This window comes from Orycteropus afer, unplaced genomic scaffold (genome assembly GCF_000298275.1).
Source record: "Orycteropus afer afer isolate SDZICR_OR568_19922 unplaced genomic scaffold, OryAfe1.0 scaffold00018, whole genome shotgun sequence".
Lineage (NCBI taxonomy): Eukaryota > Metazoa > Chordata > Mammalia > Tubulidentata > Orycteropodidae > Orycteropus > Orycteropus afer.
The window spans coordinates 21385323-21404180 of NW_006921605.1; the positions used below are offsets into that span (position 1 = coordinate 21385323).

Genomic DNA, 18858 nt, shown 5'->3' on the forward strand with positions numbered 1-18858 from the left:
GCAGAGGACTGAGAACTCCAGAATCCTACACAGGCCTGTACCTGGCAGGGGAGGGGCTAGGGAAGTACATGGTCGCCTGCTGCATCTGGGCAAGCCTGTCGGTGGCAAAGCAAAACCCCCAAGGACCTCTAGCCTCATGGCCTCTCCCTCCAACAAATGCGGTTGGAAGTATGAAGAAAAGGGTTACAGGGCGGTTTTACTGCTGCACTACAAGACTTCCCTTTGCCCGTGTTAAATATCTTACAGGTTTTCCCCCCTCCCACCCCCCCAAAGCACAACAAGCAATCGCAAACAGGATACAGAGTCTCACCACTGAAGTCGATTTAAATAGAACTATTGATAAAATGAATGGAGAGCTCGAAGGAACCAATGTATACCATATCCTAGCCCATCCAAGGGACAACTGACTCTGAAGGTGAGGGAGATGGGAGGGGGGACACCCAGCCCCGGTGAGATTGTCCTCGTTTAAGGTCAAGCCAGCATCCCTTTACAACCTACCTGCCACACTAACCCGATAACCCTAACCCATAACCTTTAGGCTGACCCCAATAGCCCATCCCCTTCCTCCTAGCCCCCCAAAGGCGATTCCAGAGCCCACTGAATAAGGCCCAGGAAGCCAGGAGAGGCGTAGAAAGAAACGCAGCCAGCCGGCAGCAGTGGCAGCAGTGAGGGGGCCACGTCTCTAACAGCTACCAGGTCTTTAAACCACATTTCCTTCCTCAAAATCCTTCCCTTCGGAGAGCAGCCGGGGCTCGGAGGACCTGGGGAGTCACAGGGTGGGAAGTTGCAGGCCCACATGATTCCTTACAAGGAAAGCTCTCTCTGAAAATGAAGCCTTCAACCCTAGACGAGAAGCCCTGCACGCCTACCCCCCAACCCCCCAGGGTTGCCTTTATACTATACCCAAACCGGAAGTGGCAGGACTAGGCCTAAAGCTGCTGTTTAAACAGCTGAGTTCTGCAAAGATGCTTCCCTTCTCCCCAGAGCAGCTGATGGGGCCTTCACAAGGTCAGTGGGCTGATAGTGCTCTGGCCAAGGCTGTGGGAAGGGTGTCTCCTGACGTGGCGTCCTTCCCGTCAGGCAGCTCAGCCCCTGGGCCCCGTCCATTCCAATCCCTCCTGCGGCCTTTGGTAGGGGAGGCCTGGTATCCTTTCTGAGGGAGAACTTGGTGAGAGACCCCAGGCTGATGGTAGGCTGTCTAGAGGTTCCTGGCCTCTCCCCAGCTGACACTGCTTTCACTTTTCACGTGATGCAAAGAGTTGAAAGACCCTCACGAGGGCTACGACCAGAGAGGACCATCTTGAAGCTGCCAAACAGGGCCAGTCACAGGACACAGCTCCCAGGAAAAACAAGCTCTCCCAGTGCGGGGAAGCCCTGGGCAGGCAGGGGAGGGGCTGGAGGCGGCACCACGCTTCTGTCCTAGTCCCGTGCTTCAGACCTTCGCTGCCGAAGGTTCTTCTCAAACGTCAGAATCTGGTCTCTGTGGGGTCGCAGATGCTGAGGAAAACCTTCTGAAAATGGATGCCTCAGAAGGCGTACACTGGCCCCCCGGAGCTGAGTCCCGGGGTGGGGGTGGGGGTGGTTAGAAACCTCTGTACAAGCATTTCAAGATACATATGTCTTTTTTCTCTGTTCACTATCATAGTCACTCTGGTGAATCCAAGCATAAACAGACAAAATCCAACTACGACGCAACAGGGTGCAGGTGGGACAGGGAAGAGCAACATCTATGGATATATTCAGCTGCTCCGGCAGGACGGACAGCATTGCTTCCAGCAGGGCCTCGGAGCAGCAACCATTTCTGACGGGGCGTGTTTCCTTTTGTAGGGTGTGCAAGGCTGATTATACGGGGGTTGAGCAGTGGCTGGGCCCTCTGGGAGGCTGACTGGCATGGACGTGGGGGACCAAAGGAGTGTGGTCCAGCCCCAGGGGTCTTGCCTGCCCATCCCGATGCCATGTCTGGCAACCAGAACCCCAGCCACCTGCTGCCAGCTCGATCTTGTAAGAGACCAGGCCTTCTGGGAGAAGGTTCTCCAGGTCAGCAGGGCAGAAACGTCCAGGGTCATTGCTGAGCCCCCTTCTGGTTCATACTGCGGGGTGCTCTGTTTCCTGTGATGGGAGGTGCAGGCAGTACTTGGAATAAGGTCATCAGATTCAGTGTTAGAGATGCCAATTGAATGAGAGGAACTTATAGTGAGAGGCTGAGGTCTCACCCTTGTGCCTGGACTTGCCTTGGTTTCACCACTTAGTTCAGCATAGATGCCTCCCACCATCTACCAGCATCTGTTACTGAGAAGGGAGGCAGTGAGCTGGGAACGTGGGACAGGGTGACATGATGAGGGAGGGGTACAGGCAGTGACTGGGCTCTGCCCAGCGGACACAGGGGCACAGCAGAGCAGACCAAGGTGGCTGCAGTGGCCACGGGGAGCACAGGAGGCTCAAGCCTCCACCACCCAGGCCCCTTGCACGCTCCAGAGGTGCTGGAGCCCCAGGTGTGCGGACAGACAGACGTCTGCTAAGAGGCACAAGTCCTTACAAAGAACTGGTTAGCCCTAAAGTCCCAGGTCTGTGAGGTGGCCAAAATCGTGGCTGCAGTTCCAACCTTCTTCAGAACACAGAAAAAACAACGGGGCTCCCATGGAGTGGAGGGAAATCACAAACCCCCACCTTCTGAGGAGGGAGGAAGAGGCCAGCTGCTCACAGGACATAAGGTCAGCCACCCAACTGCCAACCTTCTCCAGCCACTGTCCCTCCAGTGAGGGAGGGGCTGGGACCCTTCCCCCACGGGCTGCCCACCAGAGGGGCACACGGCCTGGAGCCACACAGGGTGGCCTGGGAGGCCTGGTGTGTCTCTCCCACCCACTCCCTCCTCTCTCTCACATCACCCCTTCCCACTCTCCCCGCTCTCCTCTCTCCCCCCTGCCCAGCCTGCCCCAGCCTCTCCTTGCCTCTCTCCCCACTCCCCGCCATCCCCCTCACAGGGTTGATTTGGCCCCACGGACACCCAGGTTTCCGATCCTGTGCTGTTGCTGTGGCCTCTGAGAAGTCCTGGGGATGGAGCCAGAGGGGATTGAAATTCCCCCCAAGTAACTGTCAGAGCCTCTCCTTCACCCTCTTCTGCAGAGAGGAGGAAAAAAAAAATCAAAAGGAATTGCCCAAGGAAATGTTGGGTGTGGCCATCTTTTTCAATGTCTTTTTCTGATGTTTTATTATCAGCCCACCCGTCAATTTGGAAAGATGACGTTTGCTCTTATTCCCCGTCACTGGTTTTGAAGTCCGAGCCGAAGCCCAGCGACAAAAGCAGGTCAAGTGAGTCACCCATTAACCGATCTGTGAGGAGCAGCTGGGGGAGGGCAGAGGGCGAGGGGCCAAATCATTACTCTTTCTCTCTCTCTCTCTCTCTCTCTCTCTCTCTCTTTCTCTCCACGATTAGGGACCGCCCGGGGGCCTGATCACAAGCCCTGCTTGGCCAGGGAAGCGGACACCTCCTCCGCGAGTGTAGCGAGCTGGGCCGAGTCTACCATGTCGATGCTGCCGGTGGAGGAGACGTTGCTAAGGTGCCGTGGAGATGTGTCCCCGGACACCACGGGCGACTTGTACACAATTTCTGCCCCGTGGTCTGTCTTGGCTTTGGCGTTCTCACGGAAGGTCAGCTTGTGGGTTTCGATCTACAGGAGAAGAGGAGGGAGAGGGTGAAACGATGGGCCAGGGCTACTAGGGATGCGGCCCTGCCAGCTGCCCTCTGAGGCTTGGCCTTTGGTGGGAGCTGCTGCTGTTATCATTAGGTATGACCTACACGAGGAGCCATGGTGGGACAATGGGTGGACTATGGGCTCTGCGGGAGAAAGACCCGGCGATCCGCTTCCATAGAGATGACAGCCTGGAAAACCCCATGGGGCTGTTCTGCTCTATCCCGTGGGGCCACCACGAATCAGAATTGACTGCAGAGCAGCTAACAATGGCGACTTACACATGGGCCTTCTCTCCCCGTCTCCCTGCCACTCAGCTCCCTTCCCCAGAGACAGTGACCACAAGTTAGCGCATGCCTTCAGGTATGTCCCACACCTATAAAAATGGGCATATACAAACCTATGACACACAGGTTTCCCTGCTGACTGAAAGAAGAGCGTTGCAGTGGAATCTTTCATAAGGCGAAATGGCGTAAAGCGGAGAAGCGACTAACGTTAATTTATATGGGAACAATGTTTTGAGCATTCTCAGACCCAAAAAATAACCTACGAAGTCATAGCCAATAACATGTAAAACCTAAAATAACACTAACATACAGTGTTTACAGACACAGTTCACAGCTTGATGCAGAGAGGCTGAGTGCTGCCCTGGGGAAGGAGCCTGGGGTGTGGGCTGTCTCCTCAACAACTTGGGGCAAAACAAACGCTGAATGCCAGTTCTGCTTCTCCTCAGAAAAGTGAAAGCCCCTTCGGGTTTCTTTCAGTTAGCAGGAACAGGTACTAATGGAGGGCTTTCGTAAGAACGCTGTGGCATAAAGCGAGTTTTCGAAAAGCAGAGGATACCTGTCTACATACGCTCTACGCCTCCTTGGCTTTTAAACTTAATACCTTTGGTTACCAGTTCACAGAGATGCCCTCTCGCTGGTGGCTGCATAGTATACCATCGGAGATGGACCAAAGTTTACTCCCTTGTTGGATATTTAGGTTGGTTCTGGTCTTTTGCTCTTGCAGACACCGCTGCAATGACTAACCTTGTAGCCACATCGTTTCACACATATATGGTATAGCCTAGAAGTGGACGTACCAGGTCCATTGATAACTATCGCAAATGAAAGTTGAAGGGGCGGCTGGAGCAGACTGAGGGACGCCCTCGGAGCCATGCTTCCCCACCACGAGCCACACACATTCCTCCCCTTTGCCGGTGACCGATGAGGAGTGTGGAGGGACAGCGACTGGGGGCAGCATTGGTAGCTATGCTAGAAAACACGACACGAGAAAGGTTTCTCTAAATTACAGAAACGACATTCCTCGCAGTCCAGAGGTCTTAGCTCCGAAGGATATCCAGGAAACTCAGAAGCAGAAAGCATTGGCTGGAGATGTGAATAAAACTAAAACCAAATCCACTGCCGTTCTGACTCCTAGGAACCTGTGGGACAGAGTAGAACTGCCCAATAGGATTTCCAAGGCTGTAAATCTTTATAGAAGCAGACTGCCACATCTTTCTCTAGCAGAGTGGCTGGCGAGTTCAAACTGCCGACCTTTCAGGTAGCAGCCAAGCGCTTAACCACTGGCCACCAGGGCTCTAACACATATTCTCTCCCGATGGCCCCTGAAGGGGGCTGGCACAGTCTTCCTCCAATGAACATGAGCACAGCAGTCCTCAACCTTCTTTGGGCCCTAGGCCTCTTGGAGCAGCGGGTGAAACCAGAGAAATGCATATATGTGTGCAAGGCCACGTTTATCATTTTCCACACAACTTCAGAAGTCCACAGAGCCCAGACGAAGAGCCCCTGTTGCAGAGAGCTTGAACGAGGGAATAGAGAGAAACCAGGCCATATGTACATTTTGTTCACTTTTTTGGGTCACTGCTTTGAAAAAAGGACCCTTTCATGCTGTTATATATGAGCTTGTTGTTGTTGTTGTTGTTATGTGCCGTCGAGTCAGCCCTGACTCATAGCAACCCCTCCTTGGGTTTCCGAGGCAGTATCACTACGGAAGTAGGATTGCCCAACCTTCCTTCCGAGGAGTGGCTGGTGGGTTTGAACCGCCAGCCTTCTGGTTAGCAGTCAAGTGCCTTAGCCACTATGCTACCAGAGCTCCCCACTCTTTAAATCATGGTAAACACACATGTAACAAAACAGTTGCCATTTCAACAATCTTCACCTGTGGAGTTCAGTGACATTAATTATGTCCATCATGTTCAACCATCACGCCTATCAGCTCACCGTCCTGTAAGCATTGAGTCTTCCTTTCCTGCCTCCTGCCTGTGTGCCTGTGATAACCACTAATAAGCTTTGATGTCTGTGGTGTTGTTGTTGTTGTGTGCCCACGAGTCAGTCCTGACTCATGGTGACCCCATGTGACTGAGCGGAACCGCCTCATAGGGTTTTCTTGGCTGTAATCTTTACAGAAGCAGATTCCAGGTCTTTCTCCCACAGAGCTGCTCAGTGGGTTTGAACCTCCAACCTTTCAGTTAGCAGAGGAGCACTTAACCATTGCTCCACTGGGGCTCCTTTGGTCTCTCTACACTTGCCTGTTACAGATGTTTCATGTAAGTGGGGTCCTATGACATCTGTTCCCGGTGGCTGACTTATCTCACTCAGCATCAGTGGACATTTTGACATAAGCTTTGATTAAAAACATTTAGGCTAATATTTTTTTTTTTAAGCTTTGTTTCCTAATAAAAAAGTGACAGATTTCTGGGAATGTCCCAAAATCCCTCAAACTGAAGCTGGCAGGGGTCCTGTACTCTACCACTTCGAGTGATTCTGCTCAACACGCAAGGAAATGAGGGGCTGAATAACAGGGGGTCATCTGGGGCCAGAACAGTGGCTTGGAGCCATCACAGAGACCAGTCAGAAACGAAGCCCCTGAGGGAGGGATCACCTGACCTCAGGGAGCTGAGAAGTTCGGGCTTGCACCGGGATCTAAATCATAACTCACGTTCTTGTAAGCCTATACCATACCAAGTACCTTCCAGACCAGGGTCTTGTTTGAATGTTAGAACTACTCTGGGATGTCGCGATTTCCAACCCATTTTGCTCAAGGAGGAACTGGGGCTCCTAGTGCTTGCAGATCTATTCCAGGCCCACCTCTGAGCAGAGTCAAGCCCAAAGCTTACCCTGTCCCCCCACCCCGGGCACGAGAATTTTCAGAGACCGAAGGGGACGCCTTCCTTACCCAGGAAAGACATTGGAAACACCAAAGACCTGCCCTACCCAGACCCACTAAATCAGACTCTCAGGGTGGGGAGTTCCCTGGGTCGTGCAAACAGTTAACATGCTTGGCTGCTAACTGAAAGGTTGGAGGTTCAAGTCCATAAGAAGAAAGGCCTGGCCATCCACTTCTGAAAAATTAGCCACAATTCTGACACGCATGGGGTTGTCCTGAATCAGAATTGACTTGACAGCAACTGTTTTTTTTGTTTTTTTTTTCTTTCCCCACCCCCTTGGAAATGGGGCCCAGGCACCTGTATCTCTGAAGCTCCCTAGGGCTGGGAGGCCCTGCCTGAGACGGGGCAGGGGCAGCTAATGGCAACAGGCAGCGCCTTTGCGGATAAGATTCCCCACTTCCCCAGGAACTGGGCCCTGGCCCAAGCCCACTTCCCTCGAGGCCTGGAGCCTCCGGGCCCATCTTCTGTTTTCTCACTTTTGATGGAGACCCAGGCCGGAAAATGTCTGCACCTGGGAAGCCAGTATGCCACAGCACGGTGGTGGATGGCCCCTGCAGGTCCACCTTGGGGCCAGGGCAGCCAGAGGGGCATTGCAGGGAGCTGGAGAACCAGTCCTCCAAGGGGCAGCACCCCTCCCCCAGCCATGGGTCCATGAGGGGCTGAGTTCTCAGTTTGCAAGGTCTGCTTTTAAGACCATTTAGCAAGTGCTGCTCCACAAAACTACACTGCCTACATTCACCACAAACCCAAGAAGGGGTGTTTTTCTCTGTTCAAAAGGATGCATGGGGCTGCAGAGGAGGACAAGGAGGGGAGTGCGGAGACAGGCTGAGGGCAGGGGCACTGCCAGCTGCCGCCCAGTGTGGTGTGGCAGGCAGAAAAATGGCCCAGCTGCCAGCAACCCGATCCTCCTGGCATGTCCAACCCCCTGGGTCACCCTGGGCAGCACACTTCTCACACCAGGTTGGGTCTCGGATGGTACCTCTGTTCTGGGATGTCCCTTCTCCCTGAGCCACTTGGCAGTAGCTGCTGGGAGGCAATGAAGACTGGAGAGTGAGCCACGTCCAGAACCGCAGGGCCGGCGTGGGTGCCTCGGCGCATTTGTGCAGAAGAGCAAAAGCAGTCATGAGACCACATCCTGTGTGGGCCCAGAGGGAGCTGCTCAGGCCACACTCCCAGGCCCTCCCTCCCGGGCTCACGCTGATTGCTGTTGCTAGCTGCCTGCAGTGGACTGCAACGCATGGTGCCCCGTGTGTGAGAGAGCAGAACTGCCCCACAGGGCGTTCTTCACTTTGATCTTTACAGAAACAGGTCACCAGGTCTTTCGCCTGTGGAGCCAGTGGGTGGGTCTGAATCACCAACCTTTGGTTAACAAACCAATAACAACAGCAAAACCAGGAGACTAGAAACTGCAGGAATGCTGAGATCTGATGGGTTCTGCGAGCTCCGCCTACAGCAGCATCACTGTTTTGCTCTAGGGACCCATTTAAAAAATTTGGTGATGTCCCATGACTTGCTCTGGGGCCAACCTGGTTGGCCTTGGAGATGGCTATTTCTTTCTGTGGATGCATGCAAGCCGCACAGCCCAGCACAGTGGCCCTTACTTCCGGCTACACTAAAGAGTCATCTGGGACTCTGAAAAACCCAGGTGTCCAGGCTATATCCATAACCAATTAACTAGGACTCTCCAGGGATGGAGCACAGGCAACAGAGATGTTAAGGCTCCCAGGTGACTGCAGTGGGCGGCTGAGGCTGTGAGCCCCTGCTCTGGATAGGACGGAGGATCACATCAACTCATTCAAGATAGGTCCTTTTTCTTCCCCCTTTGGAAAACTGGATCAGTCTTTGTCCATCTGACGATTAACACCTGTCATGGGCTGACTCATGTCCCTCCAAAATATGAATTGGAATCCTAACCCCTATCCCTGTGGAAAGGAACGCTGGCAACACAGTGGCCAAGCACTCAGCTGCTAACCAGAAGGTTGGTGGTTCAAACCCATCAGCCACTCACAGGACAAAGATGTGGCAGTCTGCTTCCATAAAGACTACCAAACAAACAAACCAAACTCACTGCCATTGAGTCGACTTGACTCATAGCGACCCTTCCTTGGGTTTCTGAGGCAGTATCTCTACAGAAGTAGATTGTACTTCTGAAAGTAGTAGACGCATAAGGAAGTACAAACAGGGAAGACAGATGCCACAGAAAGATGGCCCAGGAGCCACAGAATGCTGGGGCTGCAGAAGCTGAGGCCAGGATCTGCCCCCCAAGCCTTCTTCTATGCTCAGTGTCCTGATTCAGATTTCTAGCCTCCTGAACTGTGGAAAGGTTATGTTCTTTAAAGCCCCTCACTTGCAGTATTTTGATGGATAGCACCACTGGGAAACAAAGACTACACCAAGTCCAAGCGCCCCCTCCCTGCCCTGCTGCCTTTACCTTTTTATTCCCTCCACCAGGGACGTGGGTGATGTTATCCAGAGAACCGATCTTGGACTGGACTCTGTCCTTGAAGTCCAGCTTCTCAGATTTTACCTCCACTTGGCCACCTCCTAGAACACAACACACACAATACCATCTTGCCATCTTCTTCTGTGAGTCAGTGGACTTTGCATGCACTAAATAAGATCTGCATGGCAAAGGGCCCATGAGCTGCTTGGGGCCCAGAAAAACACAAGTCAGTGGAGGGGCTCAGAGCAAACACAGCTCTCAGGCTGGCACATGACTTGATCAGGGGCAAGCAAAGGTCTCCAAGTAGAGACCGACCTCATGAGTAGATGACTCTCTCTTATTTAGAATGTGGTTTCTATAACAACTAGGTTTCCCGAAGGGTTCAAAACCATTTTTGCTTCACCTCTGTAATCAAGGCGTGTGTCAAATACTGACGTGGCCAACTCATCCTTCTTAGATAATGCAAAGGTCAATTATAGTCAGTCTAGGAAAATTATCCTAATTCTGAATTGGCTGGGCTCCAATGAATGAAGTCTTTCTATGTCAACATCATGTCAACCACTGCCCCAGAAGACCTCGGAATAAAACTGAATGGCAAAATGCACACTAAGGAAGGGAAGGCCATGACCCCTTTGCCCTCCTTGGGTGCTCAATGCCACACACAAGCATGGTAGACATGGCATGAGGAAGAGACAACCTATATTACTTTCTCAGAAAGGAGAAATCCACTGAAGAAAGCTGCTATCCAAAGAAAGAACGTGGTAGGATGGACACCAGTTGTACGGTGGTTTCCAGTGGGAGAGACTAAGCTCTCACAAAACGTCTGAGGTAGACAGGAAATAATTAGACTCATTCTGGACTAGGCTTCTGATGGCCATCTCTTGCGACTGTAGTGGTTCAAGACTTCTGCCTTGAACAGGGCCTAACACAGAAGTCCCTGTCCTGGACTCCCAGGCGGGAGTTAGCATCTATACCTGTGCTTCCAATATGGTATAGCCAGGAGCCCCAGGTGGCTATTTAAATTTTAATTAAATCAAATTAGTTCAGTTCCTCAGTTGCATTAGCCACATTTCAAGTACTCAGTAGCCACACATGGTGATTATTGTTCGTTCCCATCAAGTGGATCCTCATTCATGAGGACTCCATATATGCAGAGTAGCGCTGCTTCATAGGGTCGTCAAGGTGTGCCCTTCCAGAAGCAGATCACCAAGACTGTCTTCTGAGGAGCCTCAGGGTGGGTTCAAACTGCTAACGTTTTGGTTAGTAGTCAAGGGCTTAACCATTTGCACCACCTAGGGTTAGTGTGGCCACCATATTGGACAATGGAGATTTGGAACATTTCCATCTTTGCAAAAAGATCTATAGAGAGTGCTTAGGGAGTGGGAGGGGTAAGATGGGAAAGGTGGAGCTCAAATAGCATCATTTTCTGTTTCAATAAAGTCACAATGGGGGCATGGCTACGGCCCAGGGGTACCAGGTTGCAGCTGATACAGTTGGGGAAATAGCTCCTGGGCCGACTGAGGACCAAGCGTACAGCCCGCTTGCTGAGCCACGGGTCAGGCTGCAGGCCAGCATCTACCTTCCTTCCTCACTTGTCTTGGCCATCGTGGTCCTGCTCAGGAGCAAATTCCACCCTCAGCACTCTGATGGCAGCAGACAAACGCTTCCCAGCCACTTCAGGAGAAGCCGCGGAAGAAACGTGCCACCAGACCGCCCTGCCCTGTCCCAGCGCCTTTCCGCCCGTCCTCCCACACTCCCCTTCTTCAAGGGCTACCTGGTTTATGATGGATGTTGCCTAACGAGCCACACTTGGAGGTCACCTTGCTCAGGTCGACTGGTTTGTAGACTATTTGCACCTGGAGGCGAGTGAGATTAAGATACAGGGAGACAGACAGACAAAGAAAATAAAGTGGAATTAGTTTATTAGGGGTGTGATTCAATGAAAAGCAGCTACATAAGCCCAGGTTGTGCTCAGATGGCGGTCCCCTTCTCCCACAAGGAATTATACCCGAGTTATGGTGCAAAATGTGCTGGAATTCTGCTAACTCTGCCCCAAGGGAGCTGGGTCTTCACCAAGTAACTGTGAGATGGAGTGTCTTCAATGCCCAAAGGACAAAAGACCCTCAGCGAAAAAGAGGGGCACTTTGTCATCATGCAGGGCCCACACCATTGGTCAGCAAACACCGCTGGAACCTAAGAAACGACTCCCTTTCGCGACAGGAAATGGACAGATCACACGGGAATAAAAGAAACGACCAGTATGTGTATCATCTACCTGAACAAGTCTAGTGAGAAAGGTAGAGACTGCTGTACCTGCCGGGCCTCCAAGAGGAGAGAGTGCTGTTAGGATTGACAGGCCGGCTTTGCCATAACTGTCCACAAAAGACAAACCCTAGCCCCTACGATCCACCACTCATCTGTCAGTTTGACATACTGGGTGGCTTGCGTGTTGCTGGGAGGCTGCAGGCTACACCACTGATATTTCAAATGCCAGCAGGGTCACCCACGGTGGACAGGTTTCAATGGAGCTTCCAGACTGAGAGACTCAGAAGGAAGGGACCACCCACTTCTCAAAGACTAGGCCAGTGAAAACTCTACAAATAGCAGTGAAACACTGTCTGATACAGTGCCGGAAATGAGCCCCTCAGGCTCAGCGGTCTTTGCCTTTCTCACAAGACTTGTTCAAACAGATGTGCAGCTACACCTCGTTTCTTTTACTCCAGTGTTATTGACAGATAACACTCAGGCCCTCAGGCTCCTTCTGTTGTACACAGGGTTGCTGTGAGTCAGAGCTGACTCGATGGTACCTAACAACAACAGCTCCACAATAAGGGCAATGCACAATAAGGGCAATGCGGGTCAGTGAGCAGGACCAGGCCAACCCAGCGGCATGGGGACACTCAGCAGACACCTGGACGCACCAAGTGGCCTGGACGTTTGGGTTCTTTACAGAGAGGAGCAAAGTGACACCAGCAGGACAGGCAAGCAGCGTGGCAGAGCCAGGGCAGGTTAGTGTCTCAGCAAGCTCACGTGGACTTGGACACACACAGTAGGTCTGATGGGCGCCGGGGCTCGGAACCAGATCCAGGGTCCTGCACACACAGCCTTGCCATGCCATCCACCCTCCCAAGGGCTATGCCTGGCCCACTGACCTCAGCCAAATAACCACACCCCACAGCGAAGGCTGGGTCTCCTGGAAGCAAGTCTCCACAAAGCCATGGCTATCAGGGACCCCAGGTGGCCAGTCACTGTTTGACATCTCCTGAAGCCCCTGAGGCTCCAGCAGAGACTGTGTGGGGTCACCTGAGGATGCAAGAGGCCAGTCACCCCCAAGCCAGCAATTCCCACTCCCTGCCTTGGAGTTACTCAGGAAAGAGATGGCCTTGTGGCTGAGAATGGGTTCAACAAGGACACCAAAAAACAGATTTCTACTTAGATCCAAATCATCTGGAACAATTCCAAATGATTTTAAGTTAAAGTCATACTGGCGTTTGCTGTTCGATGGCAGAGCGCTGAGTGGGGCAGACAGACGGCCATGGCCCGAGTGTAGGACATGGTCGCAGCAGCCTGCACGCGCAAGAACATGGCTGTGAGCTGTGGAACCCCTTTGCAGTGGATGCTTTGGCCATTTGGCCATCTAGCCACCCGACTAAGAAGGCTCACCTGGTAGCGAGGCTGACTAGGCCTCAGGAGGTGGCAGTGAGGCCCGTCAACCATGAACACTGGGGAGACCGAGCTCACTGGAGCTTCCTGCCCGGAGAGTGTGAAACACACTCTGCTCTGGGAGGGGTGTGAGCACATGCCCTGGGGGTGTGGAAGCTCTGTGTTAAACACCCCTCTGTGAGGTGGCCAAGGGGCTCTAGGAACTCCTCCCAGCATGAGGCAGCTGCATGTAAATGCTGGCGAGGCAGAGCTTTGTTCTCTTTTCCCTTCACCCTGGATGAGGTAACAGAAAGATGAGGATTCAGAAGTGGAGGCTGCTGGGAAGGGGAGGGATGGGAGCAAGGGAGAGGCCAGAGCCCGGGCCAGGGGCCGGCTAAATGCCTGAGGCTGCAGGGTGTACCCGCTGCTGCACCAGGAAGAGGGCATTCTGTGAGGACTTCTGCAAACAAGCGGTGGCCACAGGCCAGGCTCGGGACCAGCATGGGGTGCCCTGTGGCAAGCCCCAGGCCGGGAGTCCCCTGATGTCTGTCACTGCTAGCAGCTCCTTCAGCCATGGCTAGTGGGAGGGCCTGTGCTGCACACGCGCACTCCCCCAGCTTCAGCCTGAGGAGACGCAGATTCAGGGCTGTGGAGGCGTGGCTCCCCAGCACACGGCTTGTCAGCGGTCCACATTGAGTCACCCCAAGTACACGGCCTTGGTTCACGGGCCTGAGCCCCTCGTCCGTAGGGGAGCCGACACCCAGGAGCCATAGCTGGAACAGGACCCCCACCCGGAGAGCATCACCTTGGGGGTGGGGGCGCAGGCGGCACCGGCAGACACTGTGAGGAAGCGGTAATAAAGCGCGAGCAGCCGCAAAGGGGAAGCGCTTGCTACTTCCGGGATGGAGAGCGCTCGGTGCGGAATCGGAATCGGGAGGTCCGGGCAGGAGGCAGCAGCAGCACATTGCAGGAATAAACCTTCTGGGCTGGACCGGATGCTTTGCGGACCCAGACTGGGCGTTTGCTTGAGAAAGGGCTCCCCCAGGGCTGGACTCTGCTCTCAGAAACTACCCACCCTGGAGGGCCTCAGGTCTTGAACCTCCAACTCCCAGTGTGTTGAAACGTTTGCTTACTGCTGGCGTAGAAGGCTGGGCAATGAGGGAGTTGAGGGAAAAAGAGTCAAGCCTGATGAGGTCTGCAGACTAACTGCCCATGAACAGAGGAGGGCAGGGAATCTGAGTGGATCAACGGGGCGGCTGGGAAGTAAGGATTCATGGCCCGAACATTGACTTTACATGTTAGTCTCACAAGGACACATCCACTGGGGACACATTGAAAAGGGGCCTTCTGTGGACTGAGGATGGGCCCCAAATCAGTTTCTCCACAAACCTCCTCAGGCAGGGCCACCAGGAAGGGAAGGTGGAGCTGGTTTTAAAAGTGAGCTAAGAAGCGTGGAAGTCGGGTCACCCCTTGCAAATGCATAAGACAGAGCTGAACAGAGACTTTGTTTGCCTTCAGGTGGGGCAGTAAGACCTTTGTGCCCACCTATCAGAACAGATGGGCAGTGTTCACAGTGGAACTACTCAAGGGTGAACCTGCCTGTGGGAGGGGGGAGGATGGAGCCCAGTCTCAGATGCTCCCACCTTCAGGCCAACCTCAAACAGGGGCTGTTGGAGGCAGCGGTGAGTGGGGTCCATGGTGGGTATTATGCTTGGAGGACCAGGACTCCCAGCTGGGGGCCCATTTGGCCCATGCAGGCCAGGAGACCCACAAAGGCAAGAGCTCTCCTGGTAGAACAAGGTGAAGGGGATTCTGGGAACAGTGGGCTTCGTGTAGGATTTGGGGAGCCTGGGCTATGTGTATGTGGGGGACACAGGTCCTGAGCCCGAGAATGATTTATTCTATGCAGTGTCTCGCAAGTATATAGGCTCATGCTGCTTCTGAAAAAGAAAGCCACGTGTGGTGCATTCAAAGTGTGAAGGTACTCACACTGCCGCCTCCTGGGACGTGTTTGATATTATCCTTTGAGCCACACTTGGACTGGACGTTGCTAAGATCCAGCTTCTTATTAATTATCTGCACCTTTGATAGCCAGAGAAAAGGATGAGTGACACATGCAGCTGGACTGCTCTTGGCTAAAAGACTCCCCTCTGCCTTCGGGTGGGGAGACGAGGCCCCCGGGCAGAGGTCCTCTGAGGAGACACACCTTCCAAGGGGAGCTGAAGGGACTGACCTTCAGGAAGACAAGGGAAGGGAGCACTGCCCCAGGAAGTGTTCCAGAGGGCAGGTGATGGTTGAGGTGGGCCCTGCCTTCTGGCTCTGGAGTTTACAAAACAAGAGCCCTGGGAGGTAATTCAGTTTACAAAAGGACTGCATCACAGGCATTCCCCAGAGAGCACCTTGAATGCCTGGGAATGAAAGTTCCCCAGGTTGGACTGGCTTCAAAAATGTGCTCCATGACATGAAAGAAAGAAAGTCCCAGCTGTGTCCTCACCCACTCACTCATCAGACCACCCACGCAGTCACCACCAAGAATTTCACGTGTCTGTTCTCAAGTCTGTGAGGCACGGGAGTCACCTGTGGTATGTTCTGAAAAAGGCCTTGCCCCTACTGCTGACCTGGAACTAATTAGAAACTTGGAGTCTGGTGGAAGTGTCTAGACTGCCGACCATCACACAGGTGACTCTGATGCATACCAGCTGTGAGAATCACCTCATGGGTGGGAACCAAGTGGCTCTGGGGAGAAACAGACTCGCTTTCCTAAGGGCTCTGCCTCATGGGAGAACAGGGAACACCTGCCCCTCTCCTCTGACTACTCACCGTCTTCTCCTTTCACATCCCACCAGATACTGAGATGAAACTGGGCCCATGTTCCCATGGTTTCTGCAGGAAGTGTGGCCCAGGTGGTAATGGTTTGACTTTCTGGGAGACTCTTCTTTCTCCAAGGATCCTGGGGGCTCAGCAGTTAAGCGGTCAGCTAAACCATTGGTTGGCAGTTTGACCCTACCTAGGAGCTCTGGTGGCATAGGGCCTAAGGCATCTGACTACTAACCAGAAGGCTGGAGGTTCAAACCCCCCCAGCCACTCCTCAGAAGGAAGACTGGGCAATCTACTTCTGTAATGATACCACCTCGGAAACTCAAGGGAGGGGTCGCTATGACAATTTGACGGCAGCGAGTTTGGTTTTTTGGTTAGCAGCCCTGCAGGAGAAACAGCTGGTGATCTGTTCCCATAAAGATTAAAGCAAAACCCAACCCAACCCACTGCTGTCACGTCAATTCTGACTCATAGTGACCTACAGGACAGAGTAGAACTGTCCCATAGGATTTCCAAGGCTGTAAATCTTTACGAAAAGAGACTGCCTCATCCTTCTCCCATGGAGTGGCTGGTAGAGTCAAACCCCCAACCTTTCATTCAGCAGCTGAGTGCTTTAACTATGCTATTTCTAAGTGTCCTTGTTGTTGTTGTTGTTATGTGCCGTGGAGTCAGCCCCGACTCATAGCGACCCCCTCCTTGGGTTTCCCAGGCAGTATCACTACGGAAGTTGTTGTTGTTATGTGCCGTCGAGTCAGCCCTGACTCATAGCGACCCCTCCTTGGGTTTCCGAGGCAGTATCACTACGGAAGTAGGATTGCCCAACCTTCCTTCCGAGGAGTGGCTGGTGGGTTTGAACCGCCAGCCTTCTGGTTAGCAGTCAAGTGTCTTAGCCACTATGCTACCAGAGCTCCTCACTACGGAAGTAGGATTGCCCAACCTTCCTTCCGAGGAGTGTCCTTAGTCTGGCAAAATTAAAATATACCAGTTTTATATTGGACCTTACCCTCATTAGATTCCCTAACCCACTGCCAAAACCCACTGCCATTGTGTCGATTCTGACTCATAGTGATTCTGTAGGAAAGAGTAGACATGCCCCACTGAGTTTCCCAGGCTGTAAATCTTTACAGAAGTAGGCCACTTCATTTTTCTCCCATGGAGAAGTTAGTGAATTTGAACCACCAGACTTCTGGTTTGCAGGCCAATGTTTTAACCACTGTGCTACTAGAGCTTTCCCCTCCCCCCATTAGAAAAGTAATATCACATTATGATTTGCAAAATCAGAGGTTAAAAAGGCTAAAACAAAACACTTTTCTTACGACCCTAATACAACCACTGTGTATTACACAACCACTACAGCACTGCATTTTGTTGTAATCCCTTGAAGTCTCATACATGTATATAGTATTGTGTACATTAAGGAGCTCTGGTAGCATAGTGGCTAAGACACTTGCCTGCTACCCAGACGGCTGGCGGTTCAAACCCACCAGCCACTCCTCGGAAGGAAGGTTGGGCAATCCTACTTCCGTAGTGATACTGCCTCGGAAACCCAAGGAGGGGTCGCTATGAGTCAGGGCTGACTCGACGGCACATAACAACAACAACAACAACAACATTAAGGAGCACTCCTGCACAGTGGTTAAAGCATCTGGCTGCTAACCAAAAAGTCAGCAGTTCAAACCCACCAGCCGCTCCATGGGAGAAATATTACGCAAAGATTACAGCCTTGGAAACCCTATGGGGGCAGTTCTTCTCTGTCCTATGAGGTCGCTATGAGTCAGAATCGACACAATGGCAGTGTGCTTGGCTTTACTGTGGACACATGATTTCATACCCTTTATCAAGTAACATCATATTCTAAGCATTCTCCATGTTTGTCTCATGATCAGAAACATTACCCAGTACCCCATACTGCATCTACTGTGCCGTGCTGTCAGCTATATTGTGTTGACTCCGTTTGCAGCAGTATAAAAGCCTCACCATGAACATCTTCCTGTAAGGAGCTTTCTCCATATTATGCATGATTTGCATAGCACACACTCCTCGTAACTGAATTTCTGGGTCAAAGTTACAAATATTCTAAAGACTCAATACAGTTCACCAAATGGCTTTCTGGAAGGGTTGGGTTCACTTAGCATGTGAAACCGTCAAGAGAGCCAGTTGCATCTCTGCTCATATTGGGTATTTTAAAAGCTCTTTTGCTTATTGCTTTGACCCAAATAAACAGGGCTTTACTGTTGGCTGCTTCTGCATTCCTCTGATTATGACTGAAATCGATCCTTTGGCTCCCTTTTGCTGGTAGATGTGTTTTTCCCTAATCCACAAATGCTAACAGCTTTATATACACAAAATTGTCCTTTGTAAGTTTTCCTCTGGTTTCTAAGTGTAAAAACCATTTCTCCGTTGAAGGCTTGGATGAGCCCCAACTTCATTTCACCTTTCTCCTTGTTCAGCAGGTAAGGAGGTCACACACAGCTCAGCAAGGCTCAGTGGCTTTCTCAACTCTGTGGCTGAACCCACACCAGAATCTAGGTCTGGGTGTTTCTGCCTACCGCAGCCTACCTGTGTGACAACACAGTGGTGCCTGGGTTGTGCTCAAGGCTGTTGCCTCATAAACCAAAGCAAACAACACTCCCTCTTGGCGAGCACTGGCCTTCTCTCCTGCCATTAAGGAGAGACTGTGATACCACCTCAGCCACGTCTTGAGCTGGGAGGAGGTGGTGGACTGGGCATGCTCACACAGCTCCTTACAGATGCTGGAGTCACTGTCACCTGCATAATGCCTTGGAATCACCTCATGTCACCCTCACATTTTAAGAAGTCCCTCATAGACATCAAGCTCAAATGGTGTAACATACTACACAAAAACATTTTCTACACCCTACTTTGGTGAGTAGCAACTGGGGTCTTCAAAGCTTGCAGGCAGCCATCTAGATGCAATGATGGGTCTCTCCTTGTCCAGTGCAAAGAAGAATGAAGAAAACAACAAAAACCCACACTCACTGCTGTGGAGTCGATTCCGACTCACAGCAACCCCTCGTTGGGTTTCTGAGGTGGTGTCTCTACGGAATTGCAATATTGAAAGATTCCATGGGCAA

General features: G+C 52.2%; 1 protein-coding gene across 1 annotated transcript in view; it reads right to left on the bottom strand.

Moving 5' to 3' along the window:
- Positions 1–3452: 3452 nt before the first annotated feature.
- Positions 3453–18858, bottom strand: part of MAPT (microtubule associated protein tau) — a 62532-nt gene continuing 47126 nt past the window's right edge. Inside the window, exons 11-14 of the mRNA XM_007959761.1 lie at positions 14936–15028; positions 11079–11160; positions 9293–9405; positions 3453–3668 (exon numbers count right to left, since the gene is read on the bottom strand). Of these exons, the coding sequence (XP_007957952.1) occupies positions 3453–3668; positions 9293–9405; positions 11079–11160; positions 14936–15028 (504 nt within the window). The remainder of the gene's footprint in view (positions 3669–9292; positions 9406–11078; positions 11161–14935; positions 15029–18858) is intronic.